This window comes from Eutrigla gurnardus (assembly GCF_963514095.1).
Source record: "Eutrigla gurnardus genome assembly, chromosome: 11".
Taxonomy (NCBI): Eukaryota; Metazoa; Chordata; class Actinopteri; order Perciformes; family Triglidae; genus Eutrigla; species Eutrigla gurnardus.
Genome location: NC_139925.1, coordinates 18,126,505 through 18,146,242, shown reverse-complemented (window position 1 = coordinate 18,146,242; position 19,738 = coordinate 18,126,505). Strand labels below are relative to the sequence as shown.

General features: G+C 40.6%; 2 protein-coding genes and 1 long non-coding RNA gene across 3 annotated transcripts in view; all 3 read right to left on the bottom strand.

Moving 5' to 3' along the window:
- The window catches only part of epas1b (endothelial PAS domain protein 1b), a 42,022-nt gene extending 36,886 nt beyond the window's left edge, over positions 1 to 5,136 (bottom strand). The window contains exon 1 of the mRNA XM_084020526.1: positions 4,719 to 5,136. Coding sequence (XP_083876652.1) covers positions 4,719 to 4,744 — 26 coding nt within the window. The 5' untranslated portion in view covers positions 4,745 to 5,136. The remainder of the gene's footprint in view (positions 1 to 4,718) is intronic.
- A 2,022-nt stretch (positions 5,137 to 7,158) lies between these two features.
- LOC311020483 (protein kinase C epsilon type-like) overlaps positions 7,159 to 19,738 on the bottom strand; it is a 59,065-nt gene continuing 46,485 nt past the window's right edge. The window contains exons 12-15 of the mRNA XM_084020529.1: positions 12,362 to 12,500; positions 11,901 to 12,089; positions 9,996 to 10,142; positions 7,159 to 9,744 (exon numbers count right to left, since the gene is read on the bottom strand). Of these exons, the coding sequence (XP_083876655.1) occupies positions 9,598 to 9,744; positions 9,996 to 10,142; positions 11,901 to 12,089; positions 12,362 to 12,500 (622 nt within the window). The 3' untranslated portion in view covers positions 7,159 to 9,597. The remainder of the gene's footprint in view (positions 9,745 to 9,995; positions 10,143 to 11,900; positions 12,090 to 12,361; positions 12,501 to 19,738) is intronic.
- The window catches only part of LOC311020821, a 3,477-nt gene continuing 1,004 nt past the window's right edge, over positions 17,266 to 19,738 (bottom strand). Inside the window, exons 1-3 of the long non-coding RNA XR_014597941.1 lie at positions 18,852 to 19,738; positions 17,763 to 17,972; positions 17,266 to 17,583 (exon numbers count right to left, since the gene is read on the bottom strand). The exon at positions 18,852 to 19,738 is cut by the window's right edge and continues 1,004 nt beyond it. This is a non-coding gene — a long non-coding RNA (uncharacterized lncRNA). The remainder of the gene's footprint in view (positions 17,584 to 17,762; positions 17,973 to 18,851) is intronic.

Here is a 19,738-nt window from a genome sequence, read left to right as displayed (position 1 = left end):
GAGAGGGCTCCAAGTAGGGCTGGGTGATTTGGCCGAAAAATCAAACCTCAGTTTTTTTCTGTTTTTCTCTTAAACTAAAAAGACCAAGGCAAAATGTAAATACATATTTTTTCTGAACACAATAAAAATAAATGAGAGTACCGAGTAGTCTAAGTAAACAAATCAGTTGTTCAAGAATTAAAACAATAATAATAATAATCTAATTAATAGTAATTTTAGTCTCTTGTAGGCCATCCCTAAAATAAAATACAATAAATAATAATATGTAGCCCGGATTTAGAAAGCAGGGATTCAAATAAATAAGTTCCTAAATAAGTGCAGTAATAAATCCGTAAGTAATTTGGTTTAATAAAGAGTAAAATAATTCAGAGATTAAGAAAAATGAGTAAATTATTGTCAAGTCAAGTCAAGTCTCAATTTATTTATGAAGCACATTTAAAACAACCTCAATTGACCAAAGTGCTGTACAATTGCAAAAGCACAATAGAGTAAATACAACACTACAAAAAACAATTAAAATAGTCAATTTAAAACAAGTCTAGAAAAAAGAGGGAAAGTAAGAGAGAGAGAGCCAAGATTGCTTGCTTTAGCTGGGAGTGAACGCCAAGGAGAAAAATTGTAAATGTTTGTAACAGTAAGGTAAACTGGAAAAATAGAAACTGTGCCTTTATTCTTGTTTGTGTAATATGATTCACTGCATGTATCTATCAATCGCCTGTTGCGAGGGCGGGGCTTAAAGAGGAGGGGCGGGGCTTAAAGAGGAGGGGTGGGTAGACGCGAGAGGGAAGAGAGAGGAGAGATAGGATAGAAGCAGTAAACGGACATAGCAAACGTGTGGAAGTATTCTCGTTAATTGGTAAAAGGACGTTTGAGTTTGTAGACATTTTTATGGTACGCCTGTCGGGGGCGCTGTGAACATGATTGTATGTGGCTACGGAGTCCCTTAAAGCAAAACAAATCTGCGGGGTCTAGAACTGTTTTTAAATCGCGATTTTGCGGTTCAGCCATTTCACAAACCGTAGGAAAGTAAAAATGTAAATGAATCAATTAAATCCAAAAAATCGCCCAGCCCTAGCTCCAAGACTGCAGACTTTTAGAGTGACAGAATTGGGTATTTAAAAAAGGAATCATAACTGCAGCTGCAACTGCAGAGAAAATTGCAAATGTACTGAAGCACACTACTTGCGTTAATAGATTTAACTGCTTGCATAAGATAATAAATCCACTCGTACCACTTATGGGCTTCACGCTCTCCGTCTTTCAGGTTGAGCGCCTGCTGTAAGTGGCGTGATGTTTGGGTGGTGTTGGGAGGCCGGGCATGCCGGCGCCGTGCCAACCGGGCCTCAGTTCGCTGCAGAGTGCTGCATGGTGTGAACCGCTAAGTTGACAGGCCTGATCATCCCTCTGTCTTTACCTCCTCCTGGATTTGTTCTAATATCACATCAGCAACATCACTCTCTTTTGTTTAACAACGTTCTGTTCTCCACGTCTCGTTTTGGGATCTCGTTCTCCTCCGTTCTCCTCTCATGAGTGAGCATGACAAAGATACAGTAGCAGCCCACAATAAGGAGCAGAAACAAAACAATAAGGATCAAAAATTATGTGCGTTTAGGAGACATTTTAAACCAAAAGTGCTTCAAATACTCACAGTGGCCTAATATAAAAGTGCAATAGGCCTTCTCTGGAGCAGTGTTTGGTTTGTCCATTCTAAGCTTCCGTAGCAACATGTTTTTGCAACTCTGTGAGGACGACGTGCACTTCCTGTGATATTAACGGCTCATTTTCAGGTAACGAGAACACAGCAATTTCCCTAATGTCTGTAATATTGGTGCACAATTGCTGCTACTTTATTGCAAAACCAAATCAAATCAAGCTGACAGTGAAAGTGCACGCTTTCAACTGCATCTCAGAAGACCATGAGGTGTGGTTGAAGTCTCTGGAAAATGAGTTAAGATATTGTGTCAAAACAGGAAATAAAAACAATGTCTGGACTCCTGTTTACATAAAGACGATGATAAACCTGATGACAATGGGGTCCATGGTGACGATGGTGGCAGTTAACTGTTGTATCTTTCATATACTGACTTATTATAAAGGGTACAGTTCACAACTTAATACACCCGCGCTATGTTTTCACATTTACATGCACTCAACTACTTCATTTTTGGGTTGAAGTGCAAAATGGTAATAAATATCTCCTTCAATTAAAATACTTGAAACACTGCTGGTGTTTTAGGACGCCACACTGAGTCAGTGTGACAGCCCATAATAAACACTGAAACACTGGAGTGCCTACTGCAGTTACGGATTAATAACAGAGGTTTTGACCGATTAACGGGACGCAGTTTGCCTGATTCAATGTTTCTAACTGGTCAGATCACTTAGCACCATGAACGTTCTCTCTCAACAAGTAAATTGAAGGTTAAATACTTTACATAACAAATGACGATTCCAGGGAAACAAAACATCACAAAATGTTGCCAATACCAATAATAACATCGTCCACCAGACTCGTTTGTTCCCCATGTGACATGTGCAGCATAGTTTGAGATGTCTGAATTTAAATGCTGACTCCTTGTATAAGATGGGAATCACAGCCATGATGCTGGTATTAAAGTTAGGAAGTTATATAAACATAATAAAAAATATATGATTTCAACATAGCTACTTTTTTGCTTTGACAAGTAAAACCTTGTACGTTAATCTTTTGTATCAGGACGTCTCCTTGGTACGGAGTCCCTGAAGCGCCAGAAGAATTCGTTTTTTCTCTGTGCGTGCGCTTTCAGGACTTCTAGTACTACATCGTGTATTATCCCTTACATAACTTATTTTTCTTGAGGCAGATTTGGGTTGAAGGAATTGAATAAAAACAACACTTGTCTCGTTGTCTTTTTTAGCAGCAGCTGGACAATGACATTAAGACATGAGTTATACTCATAACATGAGACTGCAGCTCAAATAAACACACTGAGTGTTTGCCGGCTGGTCGTAATGAGTCAAAAAAACTTCTCAGAGCAATTATGACTTCCAGGCAGTAGCGTTGACAATGTGCTACTGTGTAATCCAAACACACCGAGACTGGTGAACACACACACACACACACACACACACACACACACACACACACACACACACACACACACACACACACACACACACACACACACACACACACACACACACAGACAGACAGACAGAGAGACGCTTTTCATGTGCAGCCTGACAGAAACGCACTTGCAGATCTGCTTCCCCAAAATGGCCGATAGCGGTGAAAGTCAGATGGAGCCAGAGGAGACGCTCTCTCTTCTGTCTCTTCAGGTCATTCTCTCTCTTTCAGCTTTTCAGGGTCCACTGTCATCTGCCTTGGGTTGGGTGATACGTTGACTTTTTTCAGTGTGTGTGAGAGAAGGTTTACAGCACGGTGACGAAGCAGCCAACTCCAACTGCCAGTTACAATTCGTGCATGTTTGAAATTGTGCTTGACAGGTTCGTTATTTATAGTGTTGAATTCTCGAGAGGACAGACCATTAAATTATGACGAAAATGCATCCAGCGATGGAGTCAACCAATTCTATCTATCCATCCAATCGCCACACCCAAATACCTGCACTGTTCATATTCAAGCCTGATCTGATAGCAGCAGCTGGAGGAGAGCTGGAGAGAGTCACATGGAAGAGACCTGGACGGACATGAAAGCATCAGGACAAACCCAACGCTGCCGATTCACATTGATCTTCTTCTCCTGGTGGTGGGACAGTTGAGGATTTATTGGTCTCCAAATAATCTATTTGGATCTCTTAATTAACGTCCCATAGTGCTTTTTCCACGTTTCTAATCAACCATCTTTCTGTGATCTGATTGGGGTATTTCCACAGGTGAGAAGGTAATTCTCTCCCTTTGACAGATGTGATTGAGTAGCTGTTATTGTGACGACAAGATAGAACTAGTACAGCATTAGTTGGTTTTTTTTGCAAGATTTGGCCCATGACCTCATCACTTGGTGAACAATTAGCAACCAACACGCTGGGCGGGTACTTTCAGGAAGGCACACTCACGGCCCAATAAAAAGATATCTACAAATAAATCAATCATGTGAGAGGCTAAATGATTAAACAGCATTAAGTCTGACGGTATACAGATATATGTTGTGTCATTTCGACTGTCTGTCTGGTGAACATCCTCTGATCACCTTGTCCGTGGTTTTGCAGGAAACTGAAGCTTCATGTTGAGAAACCACAAGCGTGTTCAAGACTGCTGCCACTGCTCAGCTATATATCCACAGAACTGCACACCCATAAAAGCAAGTTTATCAACACGGCCTGAGGAGGGGCTTTATTTATCCTTAGACGAGTATGAAATATAATAGATCAATGATTTTTGTTTAGTTTAGCTTTTGCATGTGTTTTCACTCATTGAGCAGTTTCAAATGCCTTTAAGGTGGCATGAAATATGAAAATGCCCCAAATCTGGTTTCATCACACTGTAGCAAACTGAATCTCCTGTCAAGTAGAGACTAAATCAAATCACCTTGCATAAATCGAATCCTACCACCGTGCACTTATTGCATTAAAGACACATGGAGCCTTTGGCTGTGACTGTGATTTACAACAACCACTATCGGAGCAGAATGCAGCAACAGGTCGCCGAATAAACACAAACCGCGGATTATAACCCAGGGGGGTTCAATACATAGGAAGGGAGAAATCAAAACATGTTACCTCTTTTTCTCCTTATCGGCCGTCATCGTTGTTGTCGTCGTTGTTGTTGTTGTTTTCTTTCTGGTGTTGCAACTCCCCGACAGTCTACGTTTACGTCCAACTTCAGAGTCAAAACAAGTAACACTCGTAGGTTTTACATCGACGTGCGCAGGTCAGAAGCCCTCTGACGGATCATGTCAATAAACCTGTTGGTTAGTCCATAAACCAGGCTGACCGGGATTAGGGGGATCGGGGCCGTACAGTCTCAGAACACTGCCGAGGATTGTACAGCCTTTCACCCGCAGAAACCCGCTCCACACACGGGCTGGGGCTGAATGCTGAGCCGCTGCCAGAAGTCGCCCGCAGGTCCGCTTGTCCAAACTTTTCTATGCTTTCTGTTCTGAAAACTCCCAGAGCCGCTCGGTCTCTGACCTGAAGCCCAGCTGGCAGAGTGAAGCCGCTGTCCCCTGATTGGCTGGAAGAGCCACCGCGAGCCGCCCGCCCCCGCTAGACGGCCCCGCCCCCTCGCCCGTGCGCTCTGCTCTCCTACCTGTTTGTACCTGCAACAGGTGGCAGCTGAAAACCAGCGTGGAGGCGCGTTCCCGATTAAGAAAAAAAATGAGCCATGAAAAAAAAAAAAAAAAAAAAAAAAAAATATATATATATATATATATATGTGTTTATGTGTCTTGTGTATTTGTTAATGCAGAAGTTTTAGACATTGTTTGCCTGAGCAAGACTTCCCTAAAAACACAGTTTTTGCACCAGACTTTGTATTCCACAGTAAAAGTGTCAGAAGGGAGTTCATGTGTCAACTCATCCAGAGTTTACTGGTAATTTAATTAAAAAATGACAGTTCATGACAGACCAGACATTTTTTACTATTGAGGCCTTTAATTTCCAATAATATGCATACATTTATGTTAAGTAGCATGGGTGGAAACTGAGTACATTTATTCTTTTAATGTGTGGATTATGAGACAATGGGCCCCTGGCCATCACCTCTCCTCCTAAGTCACACAGTCTCTAACATCTTTGTGATCGATCTTTGTGATAACTTTGAGTGTCTTCCTGGTCGGTCTGGCTGGTTGGTTTCTTTGATTGACATATTTCAGGCCTGTGTTAATCCATCCATAACTCTGGCACTATAAAGTACATTATTAAGGCACTGTCACGAATCATAAGCCACAATATTTCTATTTTATGAATCTCTATACCTCCGCTTCACTACACTGCAGAGTTAAATGTTGTGCTTTTTCCTCCACTACATTTTTCTTGCAGCTTTTATTAATATAAATTCACATGCTACCCAACAGTATAAATAGTAAGAAATAAGTCCAACTTTTATCAGCTGCAAAAAAGTCATGTAAATAATTATGCATCAATATAAATTATGCTGAAATGGTCCATTCAGCATGAATACATTTTGTACTTTCAGTATTTTTTCATACATTTAATATAAAGAAAAATTGCATTACTTATAACACAATATTTCCACACTGTGATATTGTTAAATATACTTGTTCCACTTCTGTTTGGTAGTCAACTAGATTTAAATTCAACAAAAACTAAAGGCTGAAGTGGCAGAGCATGGTCGTTATTTCCTGACTGAGTGTTTCGTTTCCCACCAACGTCGTGTGAAGAGCAGGTCTCACCACATTTTTCAGAAAATCAGATGCAGATCACATCTTTGAGCATTTAACAGCCTCTTCCTCTGTCAACATTTTAGATGTAAAAGATAACTGGAGTGAGTTTCTAGACACGAAACTGCTCCTTGATGGAGGTATGATCTCTATTGTAACACATTTTCCCTTATTTAGTAAGGTATTTTGAGGTCATATTACGCTTAAATTGAGTAAAACATTTTAATGTAAAGTTCTACATTTAATGACTAACATTAAATGCATGCATACATGTGTTGTAATCTGCTTATACTGTATAACCATAGTTGTACTCATAAATACATATTATGTGGTATTATCAAAATTGTAACACATAATGAAGCATTTCATAACGACAAAGGACAGATATCATAATACTTCATAATTGCAGGAAGCTCACTGACATTTTTGCAGGTTTTCGTAGTGTATTTGTTCAAATTTCCAGTTCATAATCTTTTAAGTGAAAAAGTCATAACCTCAATGCAAGAACATACAAAATGTTTATAATCAGATTATATTCTCAGTGACACAATGCATTATTAAAAGGTTATGATTAATGTGAATTATAGGATCCTTATAAAAGTCAGTGAGCAAGCAGGAATTATGAAACATTATGATACTTGACACTATAAGTAAATACAGAATGCTTTATAATGTTTATTATTATAACACATTCTATATATATATATATATATATATATATCATAAAAATACATTACATCATTTTTTATTTGATTCATTTCAAAACACCAACTGTCTGTTGGAGAGCGGTTAGGGAAAAGTGAAATAACACACAGAAATGTCTTTTCTGACATCATGATATTTAATTTGTTTCCAAAATTAAAATACATCTTCACATCCTTTTAAAATACAGTACATTTGGCACGCAGCGTAAAAGAAACAAACAAAAAAAAAAAAAGACGGGCATGAAAAACAAACAAACAACCCACATGGGTCAGATGACAAAATGTACATACAAAGCTTCACAAATACAGGGACCGCAACAAAACAGACATGTAGATACAGTAACATTCCGCGTACGACCGGAGGAAGATGAATGTTTGATACTGTAAGTAAAATCATAACACTGTTTCCATCGTGTGAACTCAACCTCATGCCACGAGTTAACCACAAGCTGATCACCAAAGAAAAAGAGCTTCCCACGTGATCTACTTTGTCCTCCTCGACAAACATTCGCCCACAGGAATCGCTTGTTTGAGAAAGTAGCATTTGGCATTCAGCAAGGAGGGCTTCTGGGAGAGGACATGCTTTTTGGGTCGTAGTGGATCTTTAATTAAAGACACAAAAGACAAAGATGCAACAGGAGACATGTGAAGACAGAAGAGACAAAAGGAGGAGTGATGGTGTTCTGATCTGCCCTGCTATCCGTATGTGTGTGTGTGTTTAGTGACTTCCTATCTACTGTATCTAACACATCATCTACTCCTACCGCTTGCACTTTTGAGAAAACAGTGAGGCCGAAGGGAAACGAAGAGGAAGGGAAGACGAGAAAGAGAGAGAGGAAGAAAAATAACCAAAGTATTGCACGTGGAGTTTTCTCAAAGATCTTCTGTCCTGAACCCGAACCCGCGACGCGGATCAACACCTGCGGAGGCCTGGCTTATTTGCCCTTCGTGCCCGGGGCTGTGGAAGAGGATGAGGAGGGTCTAAAGTGTTTCTGACCGGGCGTGTCCCGTGAAACCTAAAGATTTCTATCACGTCAGCGAGAACTGGTTCAAATCTACTACAAGACAACACGACATACACAAAAAGACGCTTTAAATAAAAAACATGAAGAGGGCTCTCCACGTATACACACACACACACACACACACACACACGGAGCAAATACATTCATCTGAACACATTCAGTCACATGTTCGAACACATTCACCTCTGTGTACGATCCACCGCGTTCATGTGGCACCTATGAGGGTTTGCCGTGTCAGAGACTGTAGGTCCAGTAGAGCGGCGGATCAGACGCACACACACACACACAAGGCCTGTCAATGACCAAGTGGTCATGAAGGGATTAAAGGAGTTCACCTGGAAATAGTTTTTTCTCCAGAAGGTGCAGTGAGAGTTTCAGTAACGAGGACTTTTTTAAAGGGCTCCTTCGACATTTTAGATTTCAGCTCTTTATTTGGTAATTGTTGGACAATTGTCCTGATGTCAAACATCAAGTCATGAGGAAAACGGCTTGTTAACCAGCAGCAGGCATACCGCACTACAACAAGACACCCCCGGTGGTGAGTTACTGTTACTGTAGGTGTGTTAGACAGCTAATGGTACCACTTGGTTTTTAATGGAGAAAGGGAACGTCGATGTACACACAAGCCCAAATGTGAAGAGAAGAGGAAAAACAGCTCATGTAACCTTCTCTCTGCTAAGAAAATATCTGCTGCCAAACACATTTTAAAATGCCAGAGTGTCATTTTTGCGGGGTGCCATCTAAAGTTAACATTTAATGAGCCGGTTTGGCTTTTACATTAAAAATAAAGAGCTGATATAACTCCAAATTTCACTCCACAAATTCTTCAATTTGGCATGTCCTTTTGACATCTCTTATACTACAATCTTTTAGAATGAATAAAGTACTTTTCAATACCTTTCTTTTTCTTCTTTAAATACAATCATTGGTTCAATGTTTTTTTCACATACAAGCTTAGGGAAGAAAAAAACATTCTTTAAAAACTTTGATAGACACAGGATACAGCACATTATGTACAGAAATGACAGTTTTTTTTTTAGAGGTACAGTATGCAACTATGCATGCATGCACACTTGCACTCACATTATCTCTCTCTCTCTCTCTCTCTCTCTCTCTCTCTCTCTCACCCACATTACAGGCACACAGCCTTTCTATCTACTTCAAAACACCCCTCTGAGAACAGAGTTTGGTTTTGTCCACTGCTTTAAATGCATCAGAAATACAACCGGACCAAGTAAAGGAGCGTGTCTTATGGTTTCTCACCTGCACTTGCATGCTGCTTGAGCATATAGTTTTGATGGAATATGCACAAAATGGACAAACAACAAGAGCACATAAACCATAAAGAGAGATACAGATGGTCTAGTATAATTCCTGGAGTGGTCATAGTCTGGAAAGGTTCAGGAGGTCTCGTTCCAGAGGCCGTGTTTCTTTAAATTTCATATCTTTGCTTGAAGACTTTTTTTTAACGTGTGGTGGAGTGTGCGTATGTCGTGAATCATCTGTGTGTCAGTATGTGTGTGTGTGTCTAGGCCTTAGTCTCCTCTCCGAAGTAGGAGAATCCTTTAAACTCATCTTGGTTGATCTGCTTGACGATGCTGTCTTCCACCGGCGTCAGGTTGGGTTCTTCACGTGTGAAGTCCTGGTCGAAGTTATTCACATCCCTTTTGGTTTTCTGGGAGACAAAGAACAAGAGAAAATGGATTTCAGCCTCTGGACTGGTGGCGTGCTCAGTGTCAGGAGTCTAAGACAAACAGGGTTGAATGTTAATACATTTTAAAATGAAAATGTTTTAATTTGCTGGAGAAAATATAGCACAAATACTTAATTTCACATCTGATAATGTTCAGATTTTAGCCTCTTCTCCTGCAAACAGATTACATTTTTCCACATTTGCAAGGTTATGTGGTGAGCGTGTGAACTCACGATGCGTGGTTTGAACGGTGGTCTGATCTTCCTCTGCTCCAGCAGCACCCAGTCGATCTCTCTGAAGAACACATGGAGCTTAATGGCCTCCTCCAGGCCATGAGCCGCCACACAGCCCAGACGCTTGTTGGGACTCTTTGTCATGAACTGAGAAGTGACCGAAAAAAAGAAGAAGAGCGATTGAGAGACAGAGAGAAAGAAAATGAGCGAGGATGAGAGTGAACAATATCTCGTGATTTTTGATGAATAGCCTATTTAAAACGACTGTGATTTTGCAACACATGTGGAGGTTAGATCTGAACATAGATCTGTTTTATAGAAAATGTAAGGAGCAGACTATGTGTCTTCTGTTCATTTGACTTATTTACAGCTCCTTCACTGAGGCAGAGGAAATGCCACACATTCCCCAAAAGACCAAAATACACTGAATGATGAGGGACCTTTTGTTGCTTTAAGATAAAAACTCCATTATTAGTGGCATAGCAAACACAACGATGGCTAATGTAAACTATAGCCTGGCACCACACGCAAAGAAGATAAGAAAGCAGTGTTATTTTGATCGGCTAAGATAATTTTATGGATTCTTCTAATATATCGTTTTTGCAATATAGTGACGACTGTCAATAAATGGTAAATAGACTGTATGGACCCAGTAGTAGAGGTGAAATGCTGCTTCCTGTTTCTTTGAAGCAGGTGGCTAGGCCTTTAAAGATTACAGGCCCAGTTTGAGACTCAGTTTTAGGCCCATGCAGCACTCTACAGACGGGCTTGCAGCCAGAGCAGTAACCAACAACTGCCAAGAGTTACGTATGAAATTACAACATGTTGTCATTGTCACTAAGATAAGGACAACATTTTCGGAGATTTATATGCGATAACAAACACAAGAAGAAATAATAAATTCAATGTCCTATTTGCACTAATAATGTTTAATGTATCACAAAGACCGTAGCTAATGTAAGAAAGGGTCATTCTGGGTCTTAGAAAGATACACTTCTTGATTAAATTCCTCCTTAGCCTGACATTTTGATGTGGCGAACAGGCTGCTCAGCCGTTAGAGCTGAGCTGAGAGAGTTTATGACATGACCTGAAGTCCTTCAGCTTGATGACATGTCCAATCGGAGTGTAGAGTAGTGGTCAAGTGACTGGTCAGAGTCCAAGACATTGTCCAACATAAACACACACACTTTCCCACAAGGCTTTGCCTTAACAGCCAAGGTAAACGCAGGGCTTGTGATGGAAAAACTGGACAAACAAATAAACAAACTGGCATTACACACACACGCACAGACCCACACACACACACACACGCGCCCACCCCACACACACACACAAATCACCCACAACACAACCAAAAGAGTTATAGATTAAAACATAGAGGAAATTGTCCAATGTTCTTCCAGTGGAGGAAAAAGTGGATCAACAGATGACTCTAAGAAAAAAAGCTGCATCCTCACTCACACGTGACACTGAGAATAAGACACACGAAGACAAAAAGACAAGCAGAGGACAAGAACTAAACAACATGAGGACTGATGCATGAATGGATCTGTAACAACCAATTAGTGTTGGGCATTATTTGAATTCTTCACAAAGTGCAGAGTTTCAATGCTCGTAACAAAACTGCATTTCTTTTAGAAAGCACTAGGAAAAACAAAGGAAAAAGACAACTAGGACAATGTGTGGTCGAGGTAGAGATAGGTGAAAAGTCTGAGGACGCATAGATGCGAGACAGCTCTGAAGATACCGATGATGCAAATTGAGTCTCTAGTACTCTGGATTTTTGTTTTGGATACACACACATTCTACAACATGTTCAGATGAACTCTTAGTTCACAACTAGAACTAGGAGGTGTGATAAAAAGTGCTCACAGGGCAAATTATTTGAATGAACAGCTAACTGACCGCTTTAAGAATGGACACAGCCTCTTTGCTGAGCCAGACGGGGTAGAGCACGTCGTCATGGAGGATGGACTCAAACAGGTCATCTTCGTTATCAGCTTCAAACGGTGGCTGGCCTGCCATCATCTCATACATCAGCACCCCCAGAGCCCACCAGTCCACTGATGGGCCGTAATCCAGCTCTTGAAGGATCTAATTGCACATAAAAATGAGGAGACTTACAAACAGGTCGTCAATTTTACCATAGCAACATTTTATTTTAGCAACTCTGGGGGATTTTGGTATTGTTGGCACTGATTAATAAACAAAGTTCTGTGACATATAACACTTGATGGCTAAATGATTCATCTTATCTTAGCAATGAATAATTGAGTATCATCAGCAAACAGTCAAACATGGACAAATAAACAATGTGTATCCTGTACATATGTGGGTTCGTGGGTGTTGTGTATGTCTGAGGTCACCTCCGGTGCAATGTAATCTGGGGTCCCACAGAAGGTGGTGGTGGTGACTCCACTGAGGATGCCCTCTTTGCACATCCCAAAGTCTGCCAGCTTACAGTGACCCTCCGCATCCAGCAGAATGTTGTCCAGCTTCAAGTCTCTGCAGGGCAGGAGGGTTGTGCAGGCGAAAGAAAGGATTAGCAACGATGGATTGGCAAAACACACTATACACTGGGAGAAATGACATACACAAGAAACTCTTCAACATTGGAAGATTTCACAAAAATAAACACACACATTCATATTTTGACATTTTGAAACAAGTATATGCTTTTTTTGAGCCGTACAACGTTTCAGTGTATTTCAATGCCATCTGTTGTGTAATGAATGCTTCTCATAAAAGATCACATATTCGAGAAGAGAAACAATAATCATGATCCACATGGTTTTTTCGCAGTGCTGGCATTTTAAGATGTAGTGAACCTGTCTCTGAAGAGGTGGAGAAATACATGTAAGCAGGATGGGAAGGGGAACAGACCTAAGAAAAGAGAGAAAGTTGAGCGTTGAATGGGAGGAAGGAGGGGGGAGAGAAAAAGGGGAGAGATAAGAGGTGCAGTGTTGAGAGAAGACAGGGTTGGCCATGAATGCTGCAGCTCAGGGCTTGATGGTTGATGGCCACAACAATGTCAACATCTCCTCGATGTAGCCAATGCAGCCATTCAGCCCGAGGTGTTTTCAAAATAACAGCCGCCCTGACAAGCCAGGGAGAAAATGGAGAGTGTGTGCGTTTCTGAAGTCAAGAGCTTATGCAACTGCCCTGTTTTAGCAAGCTCCCAAAATAAACAGGCAGTTTAACAATCCTGTTTGGGAGATGCTGTGATTTGCTGTTGAAAAGTTTGTTCAGTTCTGTCCCATTATGCCTGCCTCTGACAGGTTATTGATTGCACTACAGAAGGTTGGGTCTCTCTGGGTGAGTATATTTTGCATTTTTTGCACCCTCAACCAAGTGAATTTCGGACAAGTTGTTCAATAAGAACTTTAAAATATTAGCTTAAACTTAAAAATGCGAATATTTACAGAATTCAACATGAGCAGTTTGCTGCGGTTACTGATAGAGATCTGGATCTTTGGCAAAGTTAAACCATGAACGGTACGCTATGTTCCTTAAGGCTCAAAGAAAAATGGAATGACATGTCAGATGCAGCGGAGCCTGACAGCTGGCATCGAACCAAGTTCTCACTCAATGGTTCATGTTTGGGTCATTAAGAACAAACCTGAGTTTCAGTTTTTTTGATCTCTCGAAAGGCAAAAGTTTCACTCTACGAGGTTGAAAATGACTCAGATTGACGGTAGACATGTGAAATCAAGTACAGCACACACATACTTAGATGTAAGGTGTTAGTTACACCTTGGTTATTCTTTGCTGAAGTGCGTTTGGTTTGATTGATGTGAACTCTGCATGAAATCCAAAACTTTCATCACGCTTAGCTTCCCAAAACAACCACAGTGTTGAAGTGGGGACTGTGCCTCACTAAAGGCATATTGATGACCTCATGTTGAGGCAGGAAAGTGCAGCACTTGTTCTGAATTTCCCAGGACGAAAACATTAAAGTGCCGACCTGGCTGCCTGTTTACATATCTCACCTCCTGGCGACTCCCAGCACATTACATCTGAATTGCCCTCCTGCAGCAGGGCAGGGAAATAGCATATGAATTTATTGTATTTGTGATTGAATTCAAATGGCTGCTGACGCTAATCTTTGTATTACACATCACCTTGCTGCAGGAAAATCCAATATTAAGTGGCTGCAGGTGTTCAGCTGCACTAATGGAATGATATTTATTTATGCGAAGATGTCACCTTGTGGCTTTGTCGGACGAGAAGGAGCTAATTATCTATGGTGCTTTGCAGGGAATGGGCGACATTTAAATAATACATACTTTTTGTATTTTTGTAAAAAACACTGTTACTGTACACTGTAACTGACTCGAGATCAGCGTCACACTGTGTTCCAGCCAGAGAAATCACGTTTTAATGCTTTTGTTAGCAAAGCCTTAATATCACATAAGACATCCTGTCAATAAACAGGAGCTGCTTAGGAAGGAGATTTCTCTCTCTCAAACACACACACACACACACACACACACACACACACACACACACACACACACACACACACACACACACACACACACACACACACACACACACACACACAAGGCAATCAGGCTCAATTGAGAGCATTTCCTGTGTTTCATGTAAATCTTGAGTGATTTTTCCATTACGTCTTCAACCCCTGTGCACTGTGACAGCTAACCTCTCCCTCAACTCTCTTGCCCCCCCCCCCCCCCCATCATTCCTCCCATCCTTCCATCCTCTCGTCTGCGTGACGAGCTGTTCACACATCTGGTCACATACACACACACACATACATATTGTTAACTGGAGAAAGAAAAGCTCCATCACTTATTCAGTAATACGGCTGCAGCTCATCTGCTGGTGGGTCAGAGTGACCTTTGGCCACCAAAATCTGATCCGTTCATCCTTGAATCATGAATTTTCATTTGCAGCTGCTTGTGTTTGGACAACATTAAACTCTGATGTACTGGTGTGAGAAATATCTAGATTCCTACATGTACCAACTCTGAAAGAGTGTAATAATGTTCTAGTAGTCTTGTGTGTTTATCCAGACATGTTTTAGCCTCCAACCCGTATGAACCTGCTCTCTCAACACTATCACACCCAAACATTACTTTCTATTTGGTCTCATAGACTTCAGTGAAGGGGAAAAAGAACAACGTGCTAATTATCCAAAAATGATTTTCTTCATGGGGCGAGTTGGGACATAATGTTCCCAAAACACTTGTTGTTCATCTTCCTCCAGTCAACAAAGTGGGTCAGGGACGCAAGAGAGAGAGAGAGACAGACAGAGAAAGAGACACAAAGAGAGAGAGAGAGAGAGAGAGAGAGAGAGAGAGAGTGTGAGAGAGGTAGAGAGAGAAGATCATGAATTAACAAATGGAGTCAGCCGGTTTGGGCTTTGAAATTCAGTGTTGGAATGAATTGTTTCTGGAGGTGTTTGGAGAATTAAAAATAACTCCATCTGAACATGGGTATCATTTTGAGAGTCATGTGATCACAGTGTGTTTGTGTATATATATATATATATATATATATATATATATATATATATATATATATATACATACACGCACACACACACACACACACACGTGTTTTGTAAAGCCATCTTTTCACTTTGGATAAGTCTCTATGAGCTTGCCACATCTTGCCACTGGGATTTGTGCCCATTGCTCAAGGCAAAACTGCTCCAGCTCCTTCAAGTTGGATGCTTTTCGCTGGTGAACTGCAATTTTCAAGTCTGACCACAGATTCTCATTTGGAATGAGGTCTGGGCTTTGACTAGGCCATTCCAACACGTTCAAATGTTTCCCCTTAAAACCACTCAAGTGTTGCTTGAGCAGTAGGCCTATAAGGGTCATTGTCATCAGTTTTACCTTTTAAGTCACTTCTCAAAATTCATTTTTATGAAATATCTTTCTTATAGTAGTTTTATTATTTTTAACACATTGCTCTCTTCCGTTTGCTCTATTTTATGGTGTTTTTGTTAGTACTTATAGTACGGTCTACAATGTTTTTTGTGTGTAATTTTTTTAATTATGTTTTATTCTGTTCTGTGAAGCATGATGCTGCCACCACCATGTTTCTCTGTGGGGATGCTGTTCTTGGTGTGATGAGATGTGTTGGGTTTGCACCAGACATAGCGTTTACCTTGCTGGCTGTAAAGTTACATTTTAGTCTCATCTGACCAAAGCACCTTCCTCCATACATTTGGGGAGTCTTCCACATGCCTTTTGGGAAACTCAAAACATGCCTTCCTATTTGTATTACTAAATAATGGCTTTCTTCTGGCCACTCTTCCATACATGGGCCATACAGCTTATTGTGGTCCTATGGACAGATACTCCAGTGTCTGCTGTGGAACTCTGCAGCTCCTTCAGGGTTACCTTTGGTGTCTGTGCTGCCTCTCTGATTAATGCCCTCCTTGCCCGGTCTGTGGGTTTCGGTGGGCGGCCATCTCTTGGCAGGTTTGTTGTGGTACCATGTTCTTTCCATTTGATGATGATGGATTTGATGGTGCTCATCAAAGATTTGGATTTTTTTTTATAACCCAACCATGACTTGTACTTCTCAACAACGTTGATCCTGACTTGTTTGGAGAGCTCCTTGGTCTTCATGCTTGCTTAGTGGTGTTGCAGCCTCTGGGGCCTTTCAGAAAAGGTGTGTTATACTGACAGATCATGTGACACTTAGATTGCAAACAGTTGGACTTAATTTCACCAATTATGTGACTTCTGAAGGTAATTGGTTGCACCAGAACTTTTTAGGGACTTCGTAACAAAGTGCCCTGTTGGGTTCCCTTCCAGTGGAGACAAACATATCACATCATTTGTCTCTCTTTTGCCGTCCATTAGTAGAGTGCAGTCTACTAATGGACGGCAGTGCCAGTGAAGACTCTTGTACATGCTAGAACACTTTCTGGGCACTGAGAATTTCAAACAATGTTTGACTCAGAGACAGATTTTGGGTGGAGTATATCACATCATCATATCAAAAATTGATATGTAGCCAAGACCACAAAAAAAAAAAAACAGTAAAGCTGCAAGCTTTTGGCTCTAACCTTGATGACTGACTTTGATTTAATCGTGATAACGACATAATAAATACTCATAAAAATGACACCCCACATTCATGTGTGAAACAATGAGCCCTGATCCTGCAGGCACCAGCAGGACTGGACTCTCTGAGATCATGAGGCTGAACCAACTAAATAACAAGTCAGGATGGAAGTCAGTGATTTTATCCTGTCATGCATCAGTTTAAGTTCAAGTTGTGTGTCCGTTCAAGCATTGCACTTTTGTTTAGGATATCTGTCCTCTAAATGTTGTGCACATTTGGGCAGTAGTGTCAGTATGAATGTGTGAATGGGTGACATAACGTAGACATAACAGTGTAAAGCGGAAAAAGCATGATAGAAATGCAGGTCCATAAAAAAATCTGGTGAATCAGATAATTATCTGGTAAAGTAATGTGCGTTCCGACATCAGGGTGAAGCATTTAGTTGTTTAATTTTTCCTCATTTAGCGGCTGGCTAGTTAGCTAGCTAATGTTAGCTTGCCAATTCATGCTTACATTTAAACCTGAGGCTCTTTAAACAGTTCTTTTAACTTAAACGTATTGCAAAACATAAGATTTTACTTTCTTTCCAACAGTTGGATTAAAGGTAAGAAGAAGTTCTCAGTTTGACAGCTTTTGATCGGTGTTGGGCAAGATGTTACTGTTTAATTCGAGTCACCTGGTGTTGGTCATATTTCATGCTGTCTGAAGATCAAAACAAACAAAACAAAACAAAAAACCCTCACCTGGCAATACTCTGATCAGATAAAACAAAATTACACTCTGAGGATCAGTTGTTCAAACAAGTCAAATAGAAGTTTACAGCCAGTTTGGATGATGGAACCGGTTTTCATGATGATGAATTTCCATCACGTGTCCTGAGATGAGTTTTCATGGAAGCACATGAAAGCCCCATTCACATACAAGTGATTACTGTACCATCCTCACTAGGGGTGTGACGATACACTCCGCTCACGAGACGAGACGAGACACGATATTGGGTTCACGAGAATGAGACGAGACGAGATTTTAAGAAAACTACAATGACAAAATATATCACTGGACCAATAGACTTTAATTTAACAGAGTTGCACATGCATTTTGAAATATTTTATTATAACTCTTTACATGCATGATGTAAGCATGATCTTTTAATAAACTTCTTCTTTCACAAATTTAAACTAAAACTAAAATTTATAAAAGTTAAAATAAAATAAATAAAATAAAATATATCTTTTCCCAAGTGTAAATATGTGCAAAACCAAATCAAAGTTCTACTTTGTCAATACAGAGTGCAAATAGTGCAAACGGAGCCTGACCAAGTATGTCATGAACAACATGCTGCAACTACAGCATCTTCAGCATCTCTGACATCGCAGCTGTCAAGTGTATCAATGCTTCGGGAGTTTTGTCTTATCTCTGGGCTGGTGATGCTGCTATGGCAGCTTGCTGCTCAAGGTAACGAGCCAGCATATCCAACGTGCCCGTCATTAACTTGTGTGATGGCAATTGTAGTGTTTCTGTTTCTGCTTGGACATTTTCACCGCGGTAGCCGCTGAACTACGATGAAAAAAAGCAGTCACACGTCTCACCCGCCCGAATAAACGAGCGACGGCCACGTCCATATTACGTGCATTGTCGGTAACAATAAGCGATGCCGTGGTTGGGTTTTTTAAGCTCCCAGTCAGTAACAGCTGTCTGTAAAACCTCAGCTATGTATAGCTCACAAATCTTGCGAGACAGATTTTTAACGCGACGAGAAATATCGCCGACTTTAATCTCGCGAGATCTCGTGATACGAGATCTCGTCACACCCCTAATCCTCACATAATTAGGGGTGGAATGGTACACGTTCAGTTTGGTAGGCCTCATCCTTTCGGTACGCCCTATGACCCAAACAGTTCGTTTTTACTAGCATGCAAAAAAAAGAAAGCTACAGCAAAAAAAAAAAAAATACAAAAAAGAAAAAGTACCGAACCGTGACCCCAAATAAAAGAGGCTCCAAAATTTCATGAAAGTGAGTTACAAAGTAGCCCAAAAATAAAAAATATGTACTTGTTCAATAGCATCACATTTTGAAAAGTGAAGATATTTTTAGAAACAAACGCGGACTAGAAAGAAGGGTAAGAACATTTTAAGAATGTCGATTTTTCTTCAATCAGGGTCAAAAAGTAACAAAATGATGAGAGGATAAAACAGGTGAAACATGATAAACAAAATCACACACACACACACACACACACACACACTGCATGTGAACAGAATCTAAACACCAAATCAAACTTCAGATTCACAAAGAGAAAACACCGGAAAGAAGACCTCACTTTTCCTCCATCCCAGTTATTTCTGGGAGTCTGAACCTGCACTGAGCCTCCGTCCATCACAATGGTGTTATCATTCGAGTGGCGTGTTGCTTTTGTGGGCCCAGCTGTGTGTTTGCTATCGGTCGACAATGCTATTATGACTGAGGCGTCTAGATAATAGCACCTGAATTAGATGGACAGTGAGGTAACCTCGACCTGCAGGCAAACACAGAGCCATGCTGGGTCAACGAGTTCCAGTTGCGTAAGCGGAGAAAAGAATTAATCTGAAAAGAATATTTATTTGTTTTTCAATACTGGACACAAGAGTGTTGGCCAACACACGTTGCTTTGTGTTCAAATGAGCTCATCTGTTTTCGGAAGGCTTTGAATCAACAA